Source organism: Hyposmocoma kahamanoa, unplaced genomic scaffold (assembly GCF_003589595.1).
Source record: "Hyposmocoma kahamanoa isolate Upper Pololo Valley unplaced genomic scaffold, ASM358959v1 100021, whole genome shotgun sequence".
Lineage (NCBI taxonomy): Eukaryota > Metazoa > Arthropoda > Insecta > Lepidoptera > Cosmopterigidae > Hyposmocoma > Hyposmocoma kahamanoa.
In genome coordinates this window covers 1,291,560-1,318,073 of record NW_020653200.1, presented here as the reverse complement: position 1 = coordinate 1,318,073, position 26,514 = coordinate 1,291,560, and the positions used below count along the sequence as shown (strand labels likewise).

Below are 26,514 nucleotides of genomic sequence, written 5' to 3'. Positions count from 1 at the left end.
TGGAGACGGTGGGCTATCGGTATGGATACATCTCGAAAAGTCGGAGTCAGGTGAAAAGGACTCCGTTCTAACCTAACCTACCCTAACCATGGGTTCTCGACAAGACTGGATTTCTTCTCCACTGACCCTTGCATTAATCAGCATACCCAAAGGTCCTGGAATTAACATATAATTGATATGCAGAAGAAAGAGAGTTGCGGACAGTACGGAACCCTGAGGAACTCTATCTCTATCTATCGGCTGATGTTCGGAAGAGTAGTAGCCTTATAAGTCCACTCGAAACTAACGTTCACTCAAGAAATCCGAAATCCAGTTGCACAGGTCAGTGGGAAGCCCATAAGAGGGAAGCTTGCTTAAAAGGCTTGCGTGCCAGACCCTGTCAAAGGCTTTAGAAATATCTAAAGACTTATGTCTTTCTGAAACCTCGCTCCATAGATGAGATGCGTACACAAGAAGATCCCCAGTAGATTGCCCTCGTCGGAATCCGTACTGGCGATCACTGAGGAGGTCGTTGTCTTCAAGGTACGACAGGAGACGGTTATTAAGTACACGTTCCATAGTCTTGCAGAGTATGGAAGTGACTGAGATAGGTCTATAGTTGACAGGGTCACCTCTGCTTCCTTTTTTGGGCACAGATTGCACGTTTGCAAGCTTCCACGACCTGGGAACTACACCAATCTCAAGTGAGAGGCGACATTGCCCGTAGAGTGAGGTAATGATTACATCGTTAGTGTAAGTGAAGTCATGTTTAGTTTAGCTGTTATAATATATTAATATGTGTCACTTACGTAACGTGATTATTTAAAATGAATATGAATTGACCATTGTTTTAACTGTAGGTAACTGTGTTAGATTTTCCTGAAATATTGCCTTTTCAATGGTACAAACATCCTTTATCATTCTTGTTGGCGACAGATCTTTGTCTTATACTTTTTTTTAATGTAATTTTTATATTTACAATTAGTTTTGCTTTTTTTTGTATTTTTTACTTATATTTTTTATATTCATTGTTTTATTATTCGCTGTGAAAGTGTTTAGTCTCTAACGTGTTTTAAATTTATTATACAATTTTCACAAGTGTTTTCCGTCCGCCGCTCCGCTGCCTGCTGCTCAGTCCACTGCTCAATTGCTATCGTTTTTAATTATTATGCAAGAATAATTATAACTTGTTTATAAAAAATCCGATCTCAAAAGTTCGTGAAATTACATCTGTTTGTCAAGTGTTATTGAAATCGGTTACCGGGAAGTGCGCGAAACTGGATTCATCCCTTAGTAATTCTTCTTCTTGTCGTATTGATGGCATATACTTTTTATATAAATAATATAACACTTGCCATCGATAGTGAAAAGATTTGCCCGCGGCGTAAGTTATTCGCTCAAGGAATGTTAAGCAACGCCGTGCCGTACAGACTCCTTTTGTGCACCTTGGGGTGCTTACTTTGGAGTAATTCTAAACGTGATAAACGTCTGGACGCCCTACGGCTTTTATTTAACACCACAGTAGACGAAAAACTGGATGGAACTAGTTGCCATCAAGACTGGTACTCATAATTCAATTTGACTGACCCTAACTCCCTCTTCAGAAATAGTAACAAGAGCCGTCGTTTCTTGGAAACGCAAATCGAACGCACTGATGACGACGCGACACGCCCAAACGTCATTTGACGCCTGTTTGTACAGTTGCCAACCTGTCTTTATGTTCTAGTAAGTCGTCTGCGATGCGCGTGGTAGGTACATTGAATGTTGTCGTCACCTCCGACTTAACGTATTTAAATTGTAATATGTGTTTATGTCTGGGATTGCTAATTCGCCTTTTTTATGGAACTAAACCTGCTGAAGATGATTGTGTCGGACGCGGTACTTAACTCGACCTAATCACGTTTGACCTTCATACGTTTAAATTATGTAAGCCAAAAGTGCTATATGCACTTGATCAGAGAGTTCTTAGCTACAATTCGTTATAGATTTAATTGAAAGAATAATATAATCATTATTTCTTTGTATTCGTAGCAAAGCCGTTTTAAAACAGGGAAGCCCAAAATACGACTCTGGCAATGACTCACAAATTTGAAGTGCTTTTCTTGCATTTGTAAAGACCTATCCAAAACAACTCACTCAGTTGGAAACTTGTATTTTTATAACTGTCTTAAATCATTCCTTTTATATATTTTTCGTTTTTGGGACATGAAACGTCATAATAGCATCACATCACAGGCGTTCACTCGCATGATTATCGTCTGAACGCCTGTGACGTACAAACATATCGAAAGGTTGCCGTGAAATAAAACAAAAAACAGGCAAATTGCAATCGCAGTGTGCACAACCGATTAGCAACGCCTAGAGGTCACGGCCAATGTTACCAAGACGGTATAAGCCAGTCCCAATAACAAAGTCACAGGCAATGGTTATCATATGATATTTATATGCCAAGCGATGGATCACATCATGTTGATTTATTTCGACAATGGACAGTAATTGTGTTTTAAACGATCTGGTTGTAACCGGTTCACGGTTGGCGACGGGCCATATAATGGCACCGACGCTAGCGCATGCCTAAATGACATGTGTAGTAATAGAACTTTTGTCTGTTTAATTTTTCAATGAGGTAGGTATATTTTTGTTGTAAATTATTTTTAGATGAAACTTACCAGATAGTTTGGTATTTTATCTAACAAAGAGAGACATCAGAAATAATAAACTTCAAATGCTTTTTATATATAAATTTATTTGCTGTTGATTTTGCAAAGTACAGTAATATCCAATGAATAGAATGTGCTTGTAATAATGATACTTTAAAAATAAACCGCTTAGAAATAACTAGAATTTGGGTCAATTAGCAAATGTAGTCTTAATTATCCGTACCTTGTTAAAACTTCCTTGAAGTGATTACTTAACAACTGTGCCGCAAACTCTTTTGGGTTTTTGTCGACAAATATTTACCTTAATATAATTTAATTATAATTTTTAATAATTTATAAATTCATGTAGTCATTAACAATTGACACATAATTATTAACATTCTTATGCGGCTGTAATTATTTCACCAGTTAGATAAGAAGTTACTTGGGAATTTGAAACGTCATTTTTATAAACAACTTTGATAAAAGCAGAAGGTTAATTAACTACGATTATAGTTTCAGATTTCAGGCAAAATAAATGGTCTTATTAAAGAGTTCATATACATTTATGACAGAAAAAATATCTTGTTTGGCATAATATTGTGCACTTTTTAATTGGTCTAATGATGGAGACAAAAAAATAATTAATGTAGTGTATAAGTGTATAGGAAATGAAACTATTTTTCCGGATTTAAATCGCGTATATTTGTTTTTTCAAACAAACCGACGTTTACCCTTTACAGGTCCCATGGTCACGGTTGACTGAGGTGGTACAGTCTTCAACCAGTTATGTCTAATATTAATGCAAACCACCCTATTTTTTCCACTATAGTTAAACCACCCTATTTTTTCCACTATAGTTACAATAGTTATTAATTAAATACCTTATTTTTAATTTTACAAAGAAAACATTCCAATTTACGCTACATTAAGTTTTACAAATTATTTTATTGAATGAATTTTTATTAAGTTTAATTTATTATTAATAAACTAAAATAAACTAAAACATATTAATTAGTAGGTACTGCAGTCTTATGTCTGTTTGGGATTTTTCATTAGAGGAAATACTGGATCCCAAACTGGTGGTACGGAGAAACCATCTTCCCTGTTGAAATTAGGATGTTTTTTAATTTCAATGGCCTCTCTCAGCATCCTGGGCAGATAACGGACTTCTTTTGCAAGGACCTGGGGTTTGTCAAACTTCATTGAATGTGTAGGTTTATCCATGACATGCTCGCAGACTGCAGACTTGTTTACGCGACGGTGTTTGACATCAGCTATATGTTCTTTGACGCGGGTACAAATACTTCGCTTTGTTTGTCCAAATTTAAATCCGGAAAAATAGTTTCATTTCCTATGTGTAACAATCGCGAAAACCTAAGAACTCGTAATGTAGTGTAGTTAAGCCGTAAAAAAAATTAACTCTTTCTTTGCAATGTCACTCCCCACTATCATAACACCAACTCTACGTTATCACTGATACAATATCGTTTTACAACTTAGATTTTAAAAAGTCCCAATCTGTCAATTGTAAATATATTATTTCGTTTAAGTGTTCACTATCTATCGGGAATGTAAAAAGTAACGATATATAATTAAGATCAATTTTGGTTATTGTTTTTTTAACCGACTTCAAAAAATCGGCTGTATGTGTGTTTTCCGATTTCTCCATTAATTGTGGATCGATTTTTGTTAAAAAATAAAATTCTTTTTTTTTAAATGGTGCACTCCCGTGGTCCCATTGTCACCAAGTCGGAATCTGATAAAGGGATCCATGGAAATCAAGGAAAATCTACAAATTTTATAGGCGTGTCAGTGTAGGTACTTACCGATTTCTCCATCAATTGTGGACAGATTTTAAAAAATCTTTTTTGTTTGAAAGGATATAGTCGAGGTGGTCCCTGATGTCGATGATGATGTTCCGGGTTTGTCTATCACAAATAAAAAAACATTTTCCGCAAATAAAAGTCGACTTTTCACTTGACACAATACACACATCAAAAAAAGTTTGCGATCAATAGCATAAGCTCCTATAATTCTTTAAATTTAACTTTATCAAGAAAAAATCTATATTGTATGCTTTCTTTAAATAGGAATACCCTGTTTGAAATTAAAATATAAAACTATTTTTTATTGTTTATTTTAAAAATTGAGCCATTAATCATAATGTAATAGTGATAGAAATTTCATAGAAAGAAAAAGACTGTTTAATTAAACTTAAACAACAATTTATTATTAAAAGGTGTGAATTCAATATAAAATAACTCCTCCCCTGACTCGAATACATGCGAAGATCCTCCTGGGCATGCTGAGGATCAAGTTATCCAGCATTTCCTGGAGTAACCTATCCCATTCTTCAATAGCGGCTTCCCTGAGCTCTGGAACTGTTTGGGGACGTGGCTCACGGTTCCATACTGCTCGTTTAAGAGCATCCCACGCGTGCTCTATTGGGTTTAAGTCGGGCGAGCCGGCAGACCAGTCTAATCGTGTGATATAGTATTCTTGAAGAGCAGCATTGACTCGTTGAGCTCGATGTGCGGGCGCATTATCATCGACCAGTACAAATTGGTGCCCATGGTTTACTCGGAATGGTCTGACGATATCATCAATAGCAACTGCTTTGTACATGTCTGCTGTCATGAAGCCCCGATACGGGATCAAAGGCGTTCTAGCTCCAATCATAATGCCACCCCAAAAGGACACCGATTTGCTGAACTGTTCCAGTGGCAGTTCTTTGTCTTTCACGGTCGCCTGGTCTTCTCCAGACACGGACACGTCGGTTATCTGGATGAGTGCTGATTCGGGATTCGTCAACGAAGAGACAGTTTTGCCAAATGTTTTCGTCCTCACCTTCTTCATTTTGCCGAAGTCTAGCCCACTGCAATCTTCGTTGTTGACGTTGCCGGGAATTGAGCGGAGCTCGCCAAGACCTCCGTGCTCGTAATCCAGCCTGGTGCAAGCAATTGCGAACGGTCTGCGTGCTAACTTCAAGCCCAGAGGCGGCCCTGACTTCTGCTTTTATTTTAGTGGCGTTGATTGTTGGATCACGGGCTGCCAGCAATCTAATATAGCGCTTTTGGGCAGCTGTCAAAACAGTTGGGCGACCGCTGCGGGGTCGGTCAGCTAAATTCCCCATTCCGTGATACCTCTGCAACGCAGCCACGACACAGGATTGGGATATAGCAAGTCTGCGTGCTATTACTCTCGTGGTGTATCCTTCTTCCCTCAAAGTTACTATTCTAGCTCGTAAAACCTCTGATAATCCTCTTGGCATTTTTTCAATCACAACTTTCCGCGAAAAATATCTTAAATCGCTTATAATTGACTAAATCAGATTTCTGAATGAGCGTAAGCTAGGATTATATGAAAAAACAATTGAACGGGGTCATTGTTTTATGTTCTAATTTATTTTTAAATATTTTAATTTTGTTCTAATTTATTTTTAATTTTTAAATCATAATATAATCTACAGTAACAAAAAAGATTTCAGTTTTTCGAAGTGATCGCAAACTTTTTTTGATGTGTGTAGATGTGATCAACAAATCACTGTCACCATGATAACCAGAAAAAAAAGTATAAAGTATACAAAGGAGTCCGTAACAGTCCCGTTGTCACCAAGAAATCAGAATCTGACGAGGGGATCCCATGGAAATCGAAAAAAGCCGATAAGCAAACTTTTGAGGTCAGTTTTTTTTTCAGTGATAAAGTTACAATTATATCAAGTAACCTATTGATTTGTGCGTATAGTTTACTTATTCGTTTCCTTCTGTAAATCTTGTTAGATCAAATGATGGTATCTATTTTTTAACCCCGGCGCAAAAAGAGAGGACTTATAAGTTTGAACCCTTTGTCTGTATTTCTGTATATGTTAGTCTATGGCATCGTAGCTCCCAAACTAATCTCAAAGCGGTTTTTTATTTGAAGGCTAATTTAATCGCGAAGGCTTATAGCTATATTTGACTGGTCAGCTGACTCCTGTCGCGTAGGAATTTGGGAACTGGAGCAACGCCGTTTTTCGGCGTCGGGAAGTGAGCGTACAGAGTAGTACTATGGTGTTTGGGGTTTTTAAATTAGTTTTGTCTAGTGGTTAGCCAAATGGTGACTTTCTTGACTTTCTGTAGTATCTATACTTTTTGGTATCGGAACTTTTTTAAATTTTCATTTAAGTATTATTTTAACAAATCTCCGGATATGTCAACAACAATTTCCATCAATCAAAAGTTATTTAAAAATAAAACACTGCTAAAATCTCACGTCAGAATTATGCAAAGCAACACGAAACAGGTATCATTAAGGTCTATCCACACATATCCGGGCCGTGCCCGGGACGTGGACGGCCCGTGCTCTATCAGGGGCTCCAAAAAATGTCGTTGCGTGTACTTTGTATGAACTTGTTCACACATATCCGTGTCCGGGCCGGCGCCGGGACGGGCCCGCAGTTCATACAAACTAGCACGCCCCGTCCACGTCCCGGGCACGTCCCTGATGCGTGTTGGATACTCCTTTAATCCCATTGATCGTTTCCTATCGATGTAACTGAATTTGGTTTCTTGATAATCGATTATATGTACGTCGATATCTGCATATACGTTCCTATCTAGATAGTGCAGATGAAGCTAGTCAACAATTGCTATTTACATTAGATCACCGCGGTACGTTGGTAATATGTATTGCTACGTTAATGTATAAACGTTTCTAATGCCTACATAAAGGTAATAAACGTAAATACCGGGTTCGCAAGGCAATTATTACGTCGTTATCAAGCTTCGAACTGACATAAAAACAACCGAAATTCTAAAGACTGAACTACAGGAAACAATAAAGCCGCGTCACAAAAATCGCAAGTGTTTTCACATGTGTGAATGCCCTAACTCAGTTTTGTGTATAAATATACTCTGGTTTTGATTTACTTCATTAGACCGACCACAGAGTCTCCAATCACTGCCGTGAAAGTATCTACTTCCCAAGAATTAGTGTACCAGTTTATTAAACCAGATGAAGTTGCAGAGGTTTTACTGCTTCTGAGAATGCATAACATTAATTAGTCAACTATACGTGATCAAACGAACTTACCTAAGTGAAGTTCAGTCGATATTATAATAACATGAGTTGCTTCATTATTCAGACATATTTACCATGAAAAGATTATAATTACCATTTATAATTACTGATTATCTACATGGTAATTAAATCTGAAGAATAAAGCGATGACATTATATACATATAATACCAATATCTTTGGGTCTCACTTTTGATATATTAAACAAGAGAACTGTACTTTGCTCATGAGATGTCTGTTCACTCCGTCTTAAAGATATTCAGGTTCTGTAGATACAGAATTGATCAAAGAATTCATAACATTCGAAGATAGTATGTTGATGATGACGTTCCATTCGTGCTTGTATTTGTGGGAGTTCTGGAGGCAACAATCAATTAAATTAAATCAATTAAATTAAATTAAATCAATCATTTAAACGTGTTCTTATTTTCTGTTTGCTGCGCGCGAAGAAATAATAAGCTCTCCGTATAACATGAAATACAACAAAGTTCTTCTTACGGGTTGTAACTTAGATTTTACAGATAAAAGTGTTGCTAGTAGGTATTGTGCAATTAAATAGGGCTCTATAGGGAGTCAACTCACTTATTGACTAGGAATCGGCTTAAGCCGGCAGAAAATAGCTGTATTTCCCACGCATTAAGAGCGAAAAAGATGTTGTGCGCTTTGCCTCGGCGTTCCGAGCGCAAGTGGTGACTCTCTTAGAGAAGAGCCGTGGAATAACAGGGAAGTAATATGATATCTTATTTTAACCATTTATTTGATTTAATCAACGCGCACAATAAAGATAATAGGAGAACTAGGGACAGAGTTGACTGGTCTGTTCACATAGCATAGGTACATGTTATTTAAGATTACTTACATATCACTTAACGATATATGAAAATTTCACACTTTTATTACTGTCGATATCGATTTCAGTCCTTACATCTCTATGTATGTTATTAAACGTGACAGAACGAAGTCAATATGAAAATCGTACGAAAGAGATAGTTGCTGTGATAAATATTATGTCAATAACATGTTAAAAATAAGTTTTTGGTTATATCACAATCCTCTTGGGTTACCGTAAAACTTACAACATGCACAGGACGTCTTCCGTCGTGAACATCTTTTATTTTGCTTGCTTTGTCGGCCCTGAGAAAACAAGTTTGTGACAATCAGTCCGTCAACTAAGAGCAAATTTCCACAAAAAGGCAGAAAGTCTCAAGACAAATTACACACAATTGTTGAAAAACATTGCTTCTTTGTATTTCACATAACAGACATAACGAGTACTGTCCTCAGATGATAGCCCGTGCCAGTTTTTCATGAGAATTTATTCAAGAAATGTTGTGACAACAAATAGGTCAACATGCTCTTATGTGTGTGTGTGTGCGTTTCGTGAAAGAAATGTTTGTGTAGTTTGGTCATGATAATCTGCAGCGACGACGACGTCTTTGACAGCTTTGTGCCGATTCGCCAAAATAGTGAAGTGCTAATGGTTGTTTTGCTGAAAAACATTTTTCCGCTTTTATTGCTAATGTGTGTAAGGCATCAAGCTCAAAATGTGTTCATATAGAATACATTGTTACGAGAGTAAAACCGATTTCAAAAGTTTGTGGAATTACATATATTGGTGGAATTACAGGCACATGGGACTTGTCAACTTGTCTCAGGGTGACGGGCGCAGTAGTGGTGCGCCGCAGATCTTTGCGATTTAAAGAGCTGAGTGGCATTGTAACTGTTGGAGACGAAAAAAAAAGGCGTGTAGCTTACCATCAGTCTCACGCAAATCGGTTAAAATTATTGCAGCTTGTTTGTGTTCGCTCATTTATTTATTCTCATTTATTCATGCTGATTAAGTAACTTTGTACAGTAAAGAGCACGTCAAGCTTGACACTTTGTACTTTGGACCGTTCTGATGAAGCTTGACGTGCTCTTAACCCTGTACTTACCCGACGCAATTAATTTCTTATAAGTACTACTACGAGTATACTTTCAACCAAGAAAAATTGTACATTATAACTGGAATTCTTTATTGCTTCCTGATTCCGCTTCCAGATGCAAAGTCCTTCAGCAATTCAGCATTAATCACGAAGTTGCGAAACAACTAAAAGCGTTTACATCTCTTGGAGACAGAAACCTTGTCATTTTGCGTAGCTGCCAAACTATAGATTCCTGTTTTACATTGTATAGTATTGCACAACAGATTTATTTTTATAGATGTAACTACATAGCTACATTGATACTTTAATTTGCAAAGTATATGATTAATTATTTAATTCAATGGCATCAAATTTACGTTAGACTAAATGCTCTACTCAAACTCTGGTCATATTTTATTAATCTGTCTGCTTTACAAGAAGAATCTCGATTTGTTCTCTGTTAGTAGCGTCAATTTTCATCATGTTACGGAATTCTTAGGTTTTCGCGATTGTTGCTATAGGTAATGAAAGTATATTTTCAGGTCTAAATCGCGTGTGTATATTTTTTCAAACAAACCAACATTTCAATGCTGATTATCACCTTTAAAAAGACCGAAACGTTGCTGTTTAATAATTGTAACTTTTTCATTGAAAAGAAAAAACCGACCTCAACAGTGCTTATCGGCTTTTTTATTTCCATGGGATCGCCTCATCTGATTGTGACTTCTTGGTGACAACGGGAGTGTTTTGCACATTTTATATTTTCTTTTCTAGCTGTCATGGTGACGGTGATTTGTTGATTACATGTATTGTGTACGTGTGTGTAATAGTAATTTGTGATAGCCGAAATGAACCCGGAACAGCATCAGAGACAACCTCGAGAGTACACCCTTTTAAATAAAAAAAGAATTTTCAAAATCGGTGCCCAATCAATGGAGAAATTGGTGAATACACGAACATGCCTATAAAATTTGAGGATTTCCTTCGGTTTTCATGGGATCCCCTCTTTAAATTCTGACTTGGTGTCAATGGGACCACCACGAGAGCGCGCCCTTTTAAACAAAAAAGAATTTTCAAAATCGGTCCACAATTGACGGAGATATCTGAAAATATACATAAAATATCATACGTAAGTATCAAACGTATAACCTCCTCCTTTTATTTGAAGTCGGTTAAAAATAAACAAATACGCGATTTAGATTCGAAAAAATTCATTACGAACATGAAATGAAATTTAAAAAAAGTTCTGCAGTTCGAACAAGTCATAACTCTCGTTATGCTGCCGAGGTCGCAAACATTTTTTTATTTTAATGTAAAGTTGACCAGTAAGAACGTAGTGTGTAGTTATCGCGCTTTTTATGATGTTTACTGCCTGAACACTGTTAATTTACGATACGAGTAGACAAACATTTTGTAGTACGACATTTGGTATCGTTATATTGTGTCTTCAGTGACGTAGATTGTTATGTCCGATCATGGGATTGTAACCGGCGCGTACTATCCACGTCATGAATTAAACCTCACAAATCCAAGCAGCGGTGTCGTATTACATATTGTTATGTTATTTTTTATTAATTGTCGTCGTCCTTTTCACTTTTTTGGTATTGTTCCTTTGTATAAGCAGATGTCTTTTGTATTCTAAAAGTTCGTTGAAGAGTTCGTCCAGGGAAGTACTGCCACCTTTACTTGTGAGCATTACTGCGTTCCGGTTTAGAAGGGTAATGGTGCTGGTGAAATTACACGCACATGGGACTTGTCAACTAATGTATCAATGTGACGGGCGCAGTGGCAGTGCTCATAAGATCTTTGCTATTTAAAGCTCTGAATGGCAGTACAACTGTTATGGATAGGCGTATGGCTTACCACCAGACGCACGACTTGTTCGTCCCGCCACTCGGTATCATAAAAAAAAAGAAAAAAGTTTGTGGTAAACCACTGAATTTTATGACCTAATGCTGCTAGTCAGACGTGGTAAACGAATAATATCGAGTCAGACACATTGAATGTTAGGAAAATGTACATAATATATGTATAACATTTCTTTCAACAACAAGTTGATTTCGTAGTATACTTATTCTATTTTTTCTAAATTATCTAATGACTTTTCTCGTATTTGGATCGTCTTAAAGTCGCCTAGTTAGTAGTTCGTATTACATCAACACCAATACTGACTGTTGCTAACGCCTAGGCCGTGTCTACTTTAAGTTTATGTACATATACTGTGTATCACAGATCGCGGGGCGAGCCCCTGGTGAACTTGTAGGTCGACTTAATATCAGCTGTTGCTGCCGCGACCAATGTACGCTTTTCGGGTACTATTGTTGCTGATTTTGTAGTTGAAAATAGAAATTACAGAAACGTTTGTTATCACTGTTGTCCTGGGTAAAAGCAGTCTTAGGGTCATATTCCAGAACTCTACTCAATGCTCAAATCAAGACTTGAGTATGGTTTAAAGCACTCGAAATCATACTCAAGTCCCTGCCATTAGGGTCTTATTTCCAGTGCTTGTGTTGTCAGTGCAATCCTGACTTGAACATTGAATAGAGTTCTAGAATACGACCCTTAAGGTGCTTTTCCACTGGCGGGGCGAGACGAGACGAAGTTTGAAATTTGTATGGCAGAATTGTAACATTCTCCTAGCGCCTCTTCGATGAAAATGGTCTGGATTAGCGAGGATCGGCGAGGCAATAATTTAAATATTTTTCTTTTAATTAGCGCTTTTTGTTTTAAAAAAAGCGTGTTTTTCAAACGCTTTTCATTTAAACGCTTTTTAGTTTAAAGCTTACAAAATCGTTTGGAAAAGCGTTTAAGCGCATAGACTTTTATGTTAAAAAAAGCTTGCAACGTTGTGTTGATAGCGAAACGCGAGAGTAGACCACTACAGGTTTTAAGACAAATAAGTTTTTTGTAAAACACGTGTTTTATTTTTATTTATAAAATTATTACTCACATTGACAAATTTATTTATTTAGGAAACTTAGATGGCGGGACTTGAATCATAAGCACGTAGTTAACGCTTACGCTTAAATTGAAAAGCGTGCTTATTTTAAAGGCAAACCTTTCTAGGTGCTTTTCTTTTAAACGCCCACCATCTATCCACCACCGCGGCGCGAGTTTCGCCTCACCGGTGGAAAAGCTCCTTTATAAAGTCCATTTAGATGGAGAGAGTTAATCGCATGTTTCGTGACGAAAAATCGTATGCGATTATCGTAAGCAATAATCGCCATAAGGTTATATACGATAACATAATGTTTACATTCAGGCAAAAACTAAAATCTCGCCTACGATTATGTCATACGAGATTCACAAGCAACTTAATCGCCTCCTCGACTGTTTACACAGAGAAATATGTAGTAAGGAGAGTCTTGCTTACGAGTTTTCGACTTGTCTAAACACGATCTCGTATGACATTTTTTCAAGTTCGTTTATCGTGCAAATCGGTTTGAACCATTTTGAGTACGAGAATTGCCATTCAAGTTCAATGATTACTTCGATATTGACTATGAATATAACAAAATGACGCTTGGAACTGCTGATAATATTAAGTTCATTACACTGTATAGAAATATACATTTTTTTATATATTTTTTTTAATTTTGTAACATTTGTTAACTCAATTTTTTTTCTTTTCGTTTCCTTAATTCTTGTCTTAGAAAAGCAGTATTAATCAAAACACCCTCGCGCACTGCACTCATGGTAGAAACAGCTGGCATAAAAACTCGAAATACGATTTTTCCTTTCAAGTTCTGTTTACACGGACAAGTTCAATATTCAAAGGCGATTATCGCTGGAAGTGGAAGTATACTATACGTGGAAGGGCGATAATCCCGAATGTTTAGACGAGGAAAGTTTTTTATATTCTTTCAATAATCGTATCTTCGAGAAGAGAAACGCTCTCCATCTAAATGAGCCTTTAGTCAGGCAAACACAATCTCGCTCTGGTTTCTTCGGCGTGCGCGCTGACGATGACGACACGCTCAGTCATTCGACAGCGGCCCGAACATACCAGTGTGATATCAACTGTGAACGTGCTTAGACGCGTCTCGTGCTACGCGCGCACACACTCGAATTAGCATAAAGTATTACCGCGATCTGATTACTATAGTTCCAAAGAGCAAATCAAACTGTGATCTTAGTTTAATTTATAGTCATATTTACTTTTATAAATTTGATACTATGTCTCTGGAAATGGAAGAAATCACAGGAGTTACCGGCGATGTCTTCGAGGATTTCCTGGTGGTGTTTCGTCGGTGTTTGGCAAAGGTAAATGCATTCTATATTTGATAGCCGGTCAGCTGCGCATGTCAGTTGCCAGTTGTTGCACTTGCTGCATCTGGTCCGTACCCTCTCCTAAACTTTGCAAAATGGATATGGAATCTTACGACGCGATTTGGGAATGGATCTTGAAGGTACCTCATACAAAGTTCTCTCGCCTCGACTCAAACTCTCATTAGCTAAATTCTATTACACCCGCGATTTGAAATCTACGAGTATATCAACCTTGAACAAATGACGGTTTCGTCACACATTTTTCATTGGAACATTTTCAAGTTTGCCAAAATATAATTAACTTTTTATTGTTTTTGATCTGCACGTGATGGTTTTTTTTTAATGATATCAACTGAAGGGATGAACAAGTCGTGCGGCCTGGTAGTAAATGACTCGTCTATCCATAACAATCGCAGTGTCACTAGGAGTTTTAATTGCAAAAATCTGCAGGTCAGTGCCACGGCACCCGTCACCCTGAGTCACATTTAGTTGACAAATCCCATGTAGTTTCACCGTTACCCTTCAAAACAGGAAGGAACTCGGTGTGCTCATCTTAATACTTGGCGGCAGAAGTAGGTATGGTGGCTCTTAGACGTTATTTTATTTTTTTCTTATCAAGTGGCGGGACGAACAAGTCGTGGGCTCTTCCACAAGGCGCTCTGCTACTAAACTGAAAACCTAACGAAGTTGAATTGGAATATTCCTTTGTTTGTACGTGCAGCAGACAGAGATTTTAATTGCAAGAGGAATGCATTCTTTTCTCTTCTTTTATTTTATTTAACAGTTTGTGAGACTAGTTATTACTTCGGTGGCGAACCGTTACCATGCTGGACTGTTACGCAGAGGTCGCGGGTTCGATTCCTGGGCCGGGAGAAATATTTGTGTTCCCTACATTTATTTCTCTCATAATTTGCGTGTAATTTGATGTGTGTGTCCATGGCACCCGCGATACAGGGTTTGCCTGGTGCGGGGCTAAGATAGTATGCGTTGTTATTGTTATAGTTAAGGTACGACTAAGGCTTTATACGAGTATATAATTTTATAATTACAAAGAAAGCTGTGCGATTTTATGAACTTTCATCACGTTTCCTCTCGTCACTTTCTCTCATATGTATACGACCATGATTAGGTAACTACGCTTATAACTAATATGATTATAAAGTAATTTATTATAAGTACCTGTTACTTATGTTGCTGGACAACTCTTTTTGATGGACAACAAAGAAAATTTAAATTTCATCTTACCGACATTATTGATAGGTTTTATAGTACAGGTGTATCAGAGAACAAGCGTAGCAATTTAAAAAAAAATTGTTTCATACATTATGAACAAAAAAATTATTATACTAACATATGTGTTCCTTTATAAATATTGTACGCTTAATTAATTACGTTTCCATATTTATACGGTGTACGGCGATACGGTGTATGGAATTCCCTGTCTGCAGACTTAGGGTCGTATTCTAGAACTCTACTCAATGCTCAAATCAGGATTGCACTGGAAACACAAGCACTGGAAATGGCAGGGCCTTGAGTATGATTTCGAGTGCTTTCTGAATCATACTCAAATCCTGACTTGGCATTGAGTAGAGTTGTAGAATACGACCCTTAGTCCCTAAACGCCTTTTCAAGGCGAAAATGAGTAGACATTATAGGAATATTCATCATCGTCACCTTCCAACGGGGGACATGGAAGTCAAACGTACACTTATTTTCTTTTTTTTTAATGCATCAGCGAGTCAAAGACCACTGCTCCTTTATAACGTACTTACTGACATACGAGTATATATGATGAAACTATAATAACAGATTTTTTTAGATAAAAATTTTCAAGTAACCTGACAATGCTTAGCGAGAGAAAAACGTAGCAATTTCTTGTGCAACATAATATTTTTAATTGTTGCGGTAATTAATATAGCAAGCGACTGCGAAATAGTGTTATAATTACTTTTAAATGATCATAGCTTATTTATTAGTTATTTATTACACGCATTTGTAAACTGGAAATATATTTTTTCATAAAACGCGTTTCACAGTTTTGTATAGTAACTAATTTCGCACTCATCTGTGTTAATGTTACATTAATTTAATTATATATTTTTATTTTATTTAATTATCACAAGAAATATAATTTCACAAAGCATTATTGAAAAAAATAACAGAGTACCTAAGAACAATAGTTGTTAAATGTTGAAATCAAGTAGAATTCTTTTTATGAATTGAATAGTTAATATTGTTTATTATTATTGGTAGAATAAACTTTAAACATGTATTAATAATAATACAAATTAACTATTTGCTTTCACATGAAACTTGTCAATTTTACGTCTCAGGGTGAGGGTTGCAGTGGCAGCGCCCATCAGATCTTTGCGATTTAAAATTTTCAGTGCCAACGCAGCTGTTATGTGAGTAGGCGTGTTGAATGCTACCAGACTGGTGAAATTACAGGCACATGGGACTTGTCAACTTATGTCTCAAGATGACGGGCGCAGTGTTAGTGCCATTCAGATCTTTGCGATTTAAAGCTCTGAGTGGCACTGCAACTGTTATGTACACACACACACACACACATGGTGCTATAGGTTTTTTTTGTTGGATGTCATAAAAAAAGCTTTGTTTTGTTATATTGATTCTGTGCTATAAAAATGACAAAAACGTCTTACAATCGAAAAGAGTGTGGCTTAATCTCCGACACGCGCCTCTAAGTCGTCATTATTTGTGTACTTGCAAATTGTATAAAAAATATATAAATCATGTCGTTGGGAAACCCATACAAGAAGCAATTTATAAACATATTTTTGTGAAGATTATAAAGACATGTAGGTGTAAACATCGTACGCAGAAATCAATATCGTCACTAACCGAAAATATGGTAAAATTATATTTAAACTTATTTTCCTTATTTTCAGAAAATTTAAGACCCATTTAAAGTTGACTTTTTGTTTAGCGATATGGATTTCAATGTGCGATATACATATGTATAATAGCTACGTCGGTTGGGAATTCACCTGTTTTCAAAAAGTCACGTGCCGCTTCATATCAGGTTGCGATATTCGGGTGGCCTCAAAACGGGGATCACGGTGCGATACGGTCCCGATACTGCCCACTACGAATATTCGAAGAAATAATTAATATGACAAAATGTAATAATTACGCAACGCCAACGTGTGGCACTTGTGAACTAATTAATGATACTATGAATTACAATTGTTGATGATGCAGGTTGTTTAAACATCAGCGGATGCTGATGCAAATTTTATTTAAAAAAAACACGCGAAAAGTTTACATGCTTACTGAATTTATCTACATGAAAAACCTTTCTATTTTCTTTGGTATTACAATTAAATATATTTCAATGATTTTGTGACATTTATTAACAAAAGAATCAATCTGCACGAAAACTGTCAACCTTCCTGGCTTAGTCGTTGTGCAATTTTATCAAAGTTATATTTTAAAACCAATAGCAGAGCTGCGGATGTAGATGCGGATATTTTAATTTATGCCGATTATCCGCGGATGCGGATGGTGGCACAGTCGTGATGGGGTCCCATGTCGGTGAAGGTTCATAACCTGGGAAATAGAATGGTTGTTTAGTAGCTACACCTTGTTAGCGGTGCAGGAAAACATCGTAATGAAATCTGAGATTACAACTCTTGGAAGCGTGGCGGACTAATGCCTACTCAGTTTTCTTAGAGGAGACCCGTGCCCAGTAGTGCGGCAGACGTACTACATCCGATGATGGCTGTTGTTTATATTAAGTGTAAACTTAATATAACACAGTCACACACAAGTTTATAAGTAATATAAACAACAGTCATCACTTTGCTTAGTTAACGTTTTAAGATGTTGGAATTTTGAGACAGCATTCTGCGTAGTGAGAACGGATATCTTGATAGTCTTTTACCTTTGTGTACCTGCTCGAGTTCTGCACCCTGTTTCAAAAATATTTACAATCGACTCGATCTGCCTAAAGTTTGAATGAAATTTCGCTATTAGAAAATATGTCAATGTATTTTGTCCAGCATGGTATCCTTATCGTTTTAGTGGGACAAATTGTTATATCAGATTAACGAGTGAACTAACAATCGATGTTAACAAATGTAGGTCGAGGGTGTTGGATATAAAACGGGGGTTATAATTACATGTTCCTAAGGTCATTAAGGTGCTCCCACATACTTGCTTCCACTGTCTTATAAATTCTGAACTTATAATTCTGTACAAATCACTCTAGAATAACCAACTAGCAATGGTTATGACTAGATGCGACCAGCTTTATTGCATCTTTGCGTGTTTCCATCGAGAGCTTGGCGAAAGTTTGTGAACAAAAATGCAAGAGTTTTGCTCGAATGGCTATCTAAATACTTTGTTGGCATTGCGTATCCTTTCATTATAATATTCATGAAAACAAAAATAACGAGATTTCAATGAACCTACTTCGACTCATTTCTTCACGATATTTTCCTTCACTTGTTAAATCGAAGACTAGAGATTATAGATGTAGAAAGGAACTAAGTATGTACTTTGTTATTTAGACGTAACAACACAACCAGAGTGCAAAGTCCAAGTTACATCCGACTACAACTGAGTCATAATTGTATTAGATTATTTCCAAATCAGAATAAAAATACGCGTCAACAGTTTTCCTTATAACGGGTATTCGGTCAAAGCATTACGGTGTACTTTCCATTACAACTAGAGTTATTATTTTTTAATATAAGCACACAAGCAATCTTATAAGTTTAAGTTGCAAGCGTATCTCAGTTCAATATTCAACTATTTAACTTGTTACTACATGCCTGTTAAGTCCCCTAGTCATCTATATTTCCTAAACAAATTAATTGGTCCGTGTTAATAATAATTTTATAAATAAAACTAAAACTCGTGTTTTACAAATAAACTTACTCATCTGAAAACTTTAGTGGCCTACTCTCCTTTTTCGCTGTCAACACAATGTTGCAAGTTTTTTTAACAAACTTTCTATAGGCTCAAACGTTGTTCTAAACGATTTTGAAAGCTTTAAATCAAAAAGCGTTTAAGTGAAAAGTCATTTTATAAGCACGCTTATTTAAAACAGTACAAACTTTCAATGCATAAAAAAGTTTTTTCCACGTCTAGTTAAGAATACACACGAATACAATAATGAATTTTTTACATGGTAATATTAAACCACACCAAGTTACATAGGCTACAAATTACCTCATTGCAAGAATAAGGACAGTGGTATTTCTTTTTTAATTGAATGTCTGAACAGCGGATCAACGAAACCGCCATTCACTTATACTATAATAGTCGTGTGTACACATTTGTAATTTGACAATGAATGACTAATTCATTCTCAGTAATGTAGGCTTTCATTACAAACTTGATTTGGTTTTCCTTTAGTTCATTTGTTGACTCCCAGGAAATCATATTTTTAACCGACGTAATGAAAATAACTTAAGGATAATTCATCTAACGTTATCTTTTTGTTTTAAAAGAAATAAATATTACGCAACATCACATACGTTGCTATGATTAAAAAGTAAGTAATTAAAGCTGAAGTTATGGAAATCGGAGACAACGACAGTACCATAAAAAACCAAATCCGAGACTGTATAGAGAAGTTAGTTTTTCTAGTTAGGACCGCAGAGAGGGCGTGCAAGCCACTCGACCACGGAGATCATCACATATTTATTTACAATGTGCTGTTTCTGTAGCGGTATTATAATAATGAGTAACCTAATAAAATTTAGGTTATCTTATTTACAATATAATATAATATAAATAAATAAGTGCATGGACGAGATTAAATTACCTACACTTTGACCCATATTCCAACTAAAAACAAGCTAATCTGCAATTAATTTTGCTCAGTTGCTACCTACAACTGTCACTATTAAAATAACATAGGTATTCTCATACGAAACAGATCATTGTGTATTCATACCTATAATTCAAACTCAATCAGGTCTTGACATTTTTTCTGTTTTCTTGGTCACGTCTATACACCAATAATAACTATTTATTGAAATAACAAGTAAAGGGTCAAGGTGAAGGCTTTCTTCATTACTACAGTACGATCAAGTCGTTCAAAACCAGTAACATCATTAGCCAAACAAAATACTTCTCATCTTTAATAACAATTTGTTTAGTACACGAATTTAAACATTCATCCATATAAAATACCTAAATATTAATGTTTTTTACATTTACATTACTACTCAACATTTGTCATCCTTCAACAACAGATACAAACTTTCAATTACTCGACAGTGACGTGTAGGCGACACCTACGCGAGCCATGACACATGATACGCCCAACCGGTGCGTGATGAGAAATCCACGCGCATATTTACTATGACAAAGTGTACTTAAGAGATTTTATAGAGTTAGCATCAAAGTGTTTTCGTTTGGTTTTTAGGATTCGGTGTTCGATCTTGGCGTAGGAAAGCTGCCTTTAGCCTTTGCCAAGTTTTCCTTTTCGTCGGTCTGTCTGTATTCATCTACTATGTTTTACAGGTCGGCCAATACATCTGTAATATAAGTTCGGGCGCTAGTGTTCATGGAGTGTTACATTGAACGTAGTTACAAAACATGTTAGTTGTGCTTCAGTGTTTCTACATATGATAATTAAAATGTTCAATACTCGCCGATTTATGCCTAGAATTTAGTGAGGTGACTCACCGTGCGGATGACCCGCATAAAAATCTGCAGAAAATAATCTCTCAGTAGCTTTTGTTTCAACAACTATTAAAAACGTAGCTGCGCAGGCCGTTCGCGACGTATCGCCTGCGTGATGATGAGACACTCGCTACACGTGTGGCGTCATTGTCGTAGCTGTAAATTCGACCGCGACGAACGAGCTATTATAACTATCGTATTGATGCCGTGCGGTAGTAGTACGCTGTCACGGCACCGACCAATTTTAAGTAACGGACGTCACATAGTATAGCTTAAAGAGTAAGACAGATAAATTTAGTTTTTTGGTAGTTTCCAACAATTCATTAGATAGAGACCATATTTATAAAAAATCAAACATGAAAACAATTTCAAAGCACGTGAGCTGTACCCGTCTATGAAAGTCACGTTTTTTGTACTGCGGTGCGGACTACTGTTTTGCTGTATATATTACCGATTTGAACGTCGGTTTGTTTGAAAAAACACGATTAAACGAATATACGCGATTTAAACCTTTTTTTTATTCTTGGAAAAATAGTTTCATTTCCTATGAAAAGTACTACTTAAATAACCAGTCCAGTACGCAAATTAACAGTAAGTTTGAACCGTCAGGGTAGTTAGTCAAGAACTAACTACAATTTACATTATGTTCGACATATTCTCTCTATTCGCTATCTAATTCTTAACACAAGTACAATTTAATAAACTTAATATAATGTATAGATAGACGCGCTTATGCACCAAAGATATTTCCTGAAGTCACGTGCTGCACCGCGCCGCCGACGCGACACACGTGGCTTTCATGACATTGTAAGGTTATAAATACCTCGTACACTCGGCTATATTTCATTATCTTACAAACGTGTTTCCACTGATTGTTTGAAAAGTGTAAACTGGGAAGTAAGTCTAAGTCCCGAGATCCTAACTGGCGTAGGTTATCATACCAAGATCTCAAGTCCTATAGTATAATCCAACTTTTGTCGATGTCGTGCTCAAGCTTACTTAGTCGCGGTAGGACAATTACAAGTTATCCCTGAATAAATATGTAATGAGATGAGAGATTCATCACTCTCCTTTAGCTTTGCTGTTTTTTTTTTCGATGTATGTCATTTCTACGGATGTGAACAAAGTCAAGGTCGCCCCGCGGTGGTTTTGAGTTATTTATTGTAATTTTTTGGCCTGTATTTATAAAACATCTCTGTATAAAGAGTGGCGACCAGACACGGAAAGTACTTTAAGAGTGGTATTCCAGAACTCTACTCAATGCTCAAGTCAGGATCGGAGTATGATTTCAAGCACTGGAAATACGACCCTAATGACAGGGACTTGAGTATGATTTCGAAAACTTTAAACCTTACTCAAATCTTGATCTGAGCGTTGAGTAGTTGAGTTGAGTTCTAGAATACGACCCTAAATATTGTAGATAGGGTATATTGCTTTATGGAGACATTGTTTTAGTAGCAGTAGAGCTCCTGGTGAAAGCGTTCGTTTTCTTATCTGCGAAAATGTTATTATTGCTTCATAATAACATCGAATAATAACATCGAATTCGATGTTATTATTACGTTAAAATTTCGAACATCGTTGAAAAACAAAACAATTTGATTGGACCTCAAGTCTAATATCAGTCGAGATGAAGTTTTATTCGAAATGAAATCTCAATAGGAAACAATTTTGACAATTGCACACGTTACTTGATATCGAACGATATGATAGTTGGGGCCGATTCTAGTTTGTCTATGAATTAAAAATAAAAACTACGGTTGTATACTTAGAGGATGGAAAAAAATAAAAGAAAAGTTTCCATAGTCTAAGGTTGTAACGTGCGTGAGAAAAGTTTTTATTTGCCGCCATTTCGCCAGTCGTAACATGCGGTTCCTGAACACATCACAGAGAGCGTATAATATGTGTGTAGATAAAGCAGTGTATGTAAGTACTGGGTAGTACTGCCACCTTACTTATTTCTGCCGCCTGTCAGCAGTACTGTGTTCCGGTTTTGAAGGGTAAGGGTGCTGATGAAATTACAGGCACATGGGCCTTGTCAACTCAGGGTGACGGGCGCAGTGGTAGTGCCGAGGGGCACTACCACTGATCTGAGAAGATCTTTGCAATTTAAAGCTCTGAGTGGCACTGTAACTGTTATGGACAGGCGTGTAGTTTATGTTCGTCCCGTCACTTGATATTATAAAAAAATATTTTATTTGTTAAGCTCGCCTCATCTGTGAATAGAATCGACGAAATGTGAAAAAAAAAAACACCTGTTATTTTAATGATGCCGATCGAAGAAGTCAATTGTAAAAATTAATCAAAAGGCAAAAGCAAAAGCACTTTTCAAGATTAATCTTAAGCCCTCATCAATACATTAACTCAACTGCCTCATAACCTAACTCAGCTGCATCAACTGCCTCCGTGGCCGAACGGTTACCATGCCGGACTACCACGCAGAGGTCCCAGACTCGATTCCCGGGCCGGGAGAAATATTTATATGGCTTACATTTATTTCTCTCGTGAGTTTGGGTGTAATTTGTGGTTGTCTATGTGTGTGTCCATGGCACCCGCGATACAGGGTTTCCCTAGTGCGGGTCTATGTTGAGTGTGTGTGTTATTATTATTATATTAAAGTTATCGTCATATCGGATGATACCATCGCAAGTGACCAAGACAATGCACGTGTCTGGATTTAGGAACTTAATATTAATAAGCGGAATTTCTGACAACTCTCAAATGATGAGTAATCAAACTAATCAATGAACAATCATTGATGCGCACTCGAGTGATGTTTATTAATAAAGACATATGACTTAATGTTGACCTTATCAACTCGGTGATGATTCTGGCTTTACGATACAGGAAAAACGGAGATCGCCTTTTAACTTTTTTAAAAGGATAATAAAAAAGGACAATAATTTAATATGTACAGTATAAACGAACTAGTTACTTTTAGTTGAAATTAAATAGTTATACTGTTAAAGTTGGGATCAACTTTTCTTTAAGGTCCTACCTCCGTAGTAGATAGTGACTCTTGGGATTACAAATTTACCCGAGATCATTGACCTTGTATTATAATTATTATCAACAGAATACAAATTTAAAATTTAAACTTATTCAAAATGTATCGATATACATTAACAAGTTTTTTTTATACCAAGTGACAGGACGAACAAGTGCGCCCGGTGGTGACCGACACGCCTGCGCAAATCAGTTGCAGTGCCATCCAGAGCTTTAAATCACAAATGTCTGAGGGGCACTGCCTCTGCACCCATAGATATAGAAAATCTGCACCCGTCATCCTGAGACATAAGTGGACAAGTCCCATGTGCTTGTAATTTCACCAGCACTGTACTCTTTAAAACCATATTACTGCTTGGCGGGAGAAATAGGTAAGGTGGCAATACTTCCCTGGACGAACACTTTCACAAGGAACTTTATGACTAAAACTGCTACTGGTTTTCACTAATTGCACTGTTTATTTAACATGTCTACATATCTAGTTTTATATTGACTTACAACTTGTCAAATATGGTGTTGAAGGAGGATGGAAAGCATAAGCTGGAAAAGCGATCATCGAAGAGGCAAGAAACATGGTAGAAACGTAAGTAAAAATCGGAGAGGATGTATATGGGCTACCTTGTACGACTTTGAAGTCGATTGAAGGTAGGCGTGGTTGGATCGTCGTGGTGAATGTTCACTGATCCCACGGCGCCGAGTCAACCGGCGAGAGGGAAACCCGGGGGGGTTTTAGTGGGGTAGGCCCTCCAGTCTGGAGGGAGAGTCCCCACATAACCCCTGAGTCTCCCTGGGCTCAGGGGTATCCATAAAGATTTCCCCCCCGTCAAAAAAAAAGGCGTGACTGGATTACGAAGATCAAAGTTAAATTATTGATTATACATTTTCCTTATCTGCATGTAACATACTCGCCCAGTCCCAATCTCGCCTATTCATTTGAATATTTAATTGTAGATGCAAGTTAATAGAAAGAGCGAAATGTGTTACTTATCTAGGTATCAAATAAGTAGTTGAACATTTTTGTGTCTTCTTTCAAGAATACTGTTGGACAAATTCTATTGCTTAAGTTTCAAAGTGCCTTGAATTCAATCATAGTTTGACAGGCTAGAGAACATGGAAATAAAGTTTTTGAAACTCAAAAGTCAAATGTAATGGTGACTACAATAACTTATTCAAAATTTGTAAAATTCTTCCGGTTACTGTACAACATAAATATACATATCTTCTGGCTGTCAATAACCATAGCGCAGAAGAGCGTGGCTCTTTGTTGTATTCTGTTGATAATAATTATAATACAAAGTCAAAGACCTTGGGTAAATTTGTAATCCCAAGAGTCACTAACTACTATGGAGGTAGGACCTTAAAGAAACGTATTCCGTACCTATTAAACACCGTACCAGGGGTTATTCAACATAAAACCAAAAAATATAAATTAAGAAAGGTGAACTTTTCTAATTGTCAATTGTCACCTTTTGTTTAATTGAGACTCGTTTGGATCCTGCAGTTAAACTGTGTATACAGTTTTGTATGACTATGTTTAAGCAAAGAAATTTATAACCTTTTTCAATTTTAGAATATTATAAAAAAGGTTATATTACTTGGACCACATAATGACAAAAATGGGTGATACATCGTGAAGGTTAGAACTAGGGGAAAAAAAATTCTCAGTACTTCTGTGAAGAAGACTGTCTATTTATTAAGTTAGCAAATGGAAGGAAAAATACCAGCAGTAGTCTGTCATAAGAACTAGTGCGAACAATCGAAAGAGAATATAATGGCGTTAACTTTACCAACATAGGACTAGCTTTAGAAGTATAAGTAGTATGTTGACCTATTGTGCAATAAAATCAGCTGCGTGTCTATATATTTTTATACGTGAATAAATTGCGAAACAAGTATCACAGCAACACATATCAGTCAATGTCATTGTTACATTGCGTTTACCAACCTATATTTCAACTACTATTAATCAGAAAGGCCAAATATTTCAATATTTCTAGTGTAAATTGGACTTAAACTATGTCCATATATTACATAAGTAACAGACACAAACATGTTGCATACTTAGGTGCCAATGTAAATAACGCAAAAGCCGTCGTTGTCTAACCGTGTGACCTACCGCTTCTCAAGCAGAGGCCGTGGATTCGAACCCGGTCTCGCACCTTCTGAGGTTTTCGAAATTTACGTGCGTAATTTAATTTGAAATTTGCTATGATCTTTTCGGTAAAGGCAAGCTTCATGATGAAACCTGCACGTCGAAGACGATTAACAACCCTCGAAAACGTGTGAAGACCCCAACCCGCTATTGGCCAACGAGCCTGGCGGACTATGATCTAAAACCTTAACGCCTGAGATGAGCGCGGTGCCCAGCAGTGGGATGCATAAATGGATTGATGTGAACATCGTAACTGAGACCGCGTTACTCGAACGATACGAATACGGCATTGTACAGACAAGAGCGTGGCAAGCTTGACACTTTGTACTTTGGACCGTTCTTATCGAAAGCGGCATTGAGTTGGATTTAAATCTTCTGTCAAGCTTGACGTGCTCTTGACCCTGTACCATTCGGATAACTGAAATTACGTTGATTTCAAAGGTGAACTGTAGGTAGTACCCATCAGTACTCGGTAGGTGTGGTACCAACCAGCACGTGGGCCTGGTATCCAGAAAGATGAACATCAATGTGAATGCCTACGTTCTTTTCACACCTGAAACACGCCCACTTCTTCAACTATAATAAATTCAGAAAGGTCGAATTCTGACCTTTGCGTGAGTCAATCTATCAAATGGCCCGACGTTGGATGCCCTTGACACTTATTCCGATACATTCTTCTCACACCTTCGATTATTATTATTTTAGACTCGCTTCTCCCAATGCCTGAAAGATTAATTTTGAATTTTTAAATTGGAGGCCGGGTCAGGGTTTCAGGTACCTGTAAAGTCACCAGCACCCTTACGCTTCATAACCGGAACAAATGGAAAACTTACGACAGCGAATGTC

At 36.9% G+C, this 26,514-nt stretch overlaps 1 protein-coding gene across 2 annotated transcripts in view; it reads left to right on the top strand.

Annotated features, from left to right (window-relative positions):
* The window catches only part of LOC113238621 (calcium-binding mitochondrial carrier protein SCaMC-2), a 68,776-nt gene that overhangs the window by 36,635 nt on the left and 5,627 nt on the right, over positions 1-26,514 (top strand). The window contains exon 1 of one of the 2 annotated variants that reach the window (XM_026475543.1): positions 13,582-13,844. The exons of the other annotated variant lie outside the window; for it this stretch is intronic. Within the exon in view, the coding sequence (XP_026331328.1) occupies positions 13,758-13,844 (87 nt within the window). The 5' untranslated portion in view covers positions 13,582-13,757. Of the gene's footprint in view, positions 1-13,581; positions 13,845-26,514 lie in introns of those variants that run through there. 2 annotated transcript variants of the gene reach the window in all.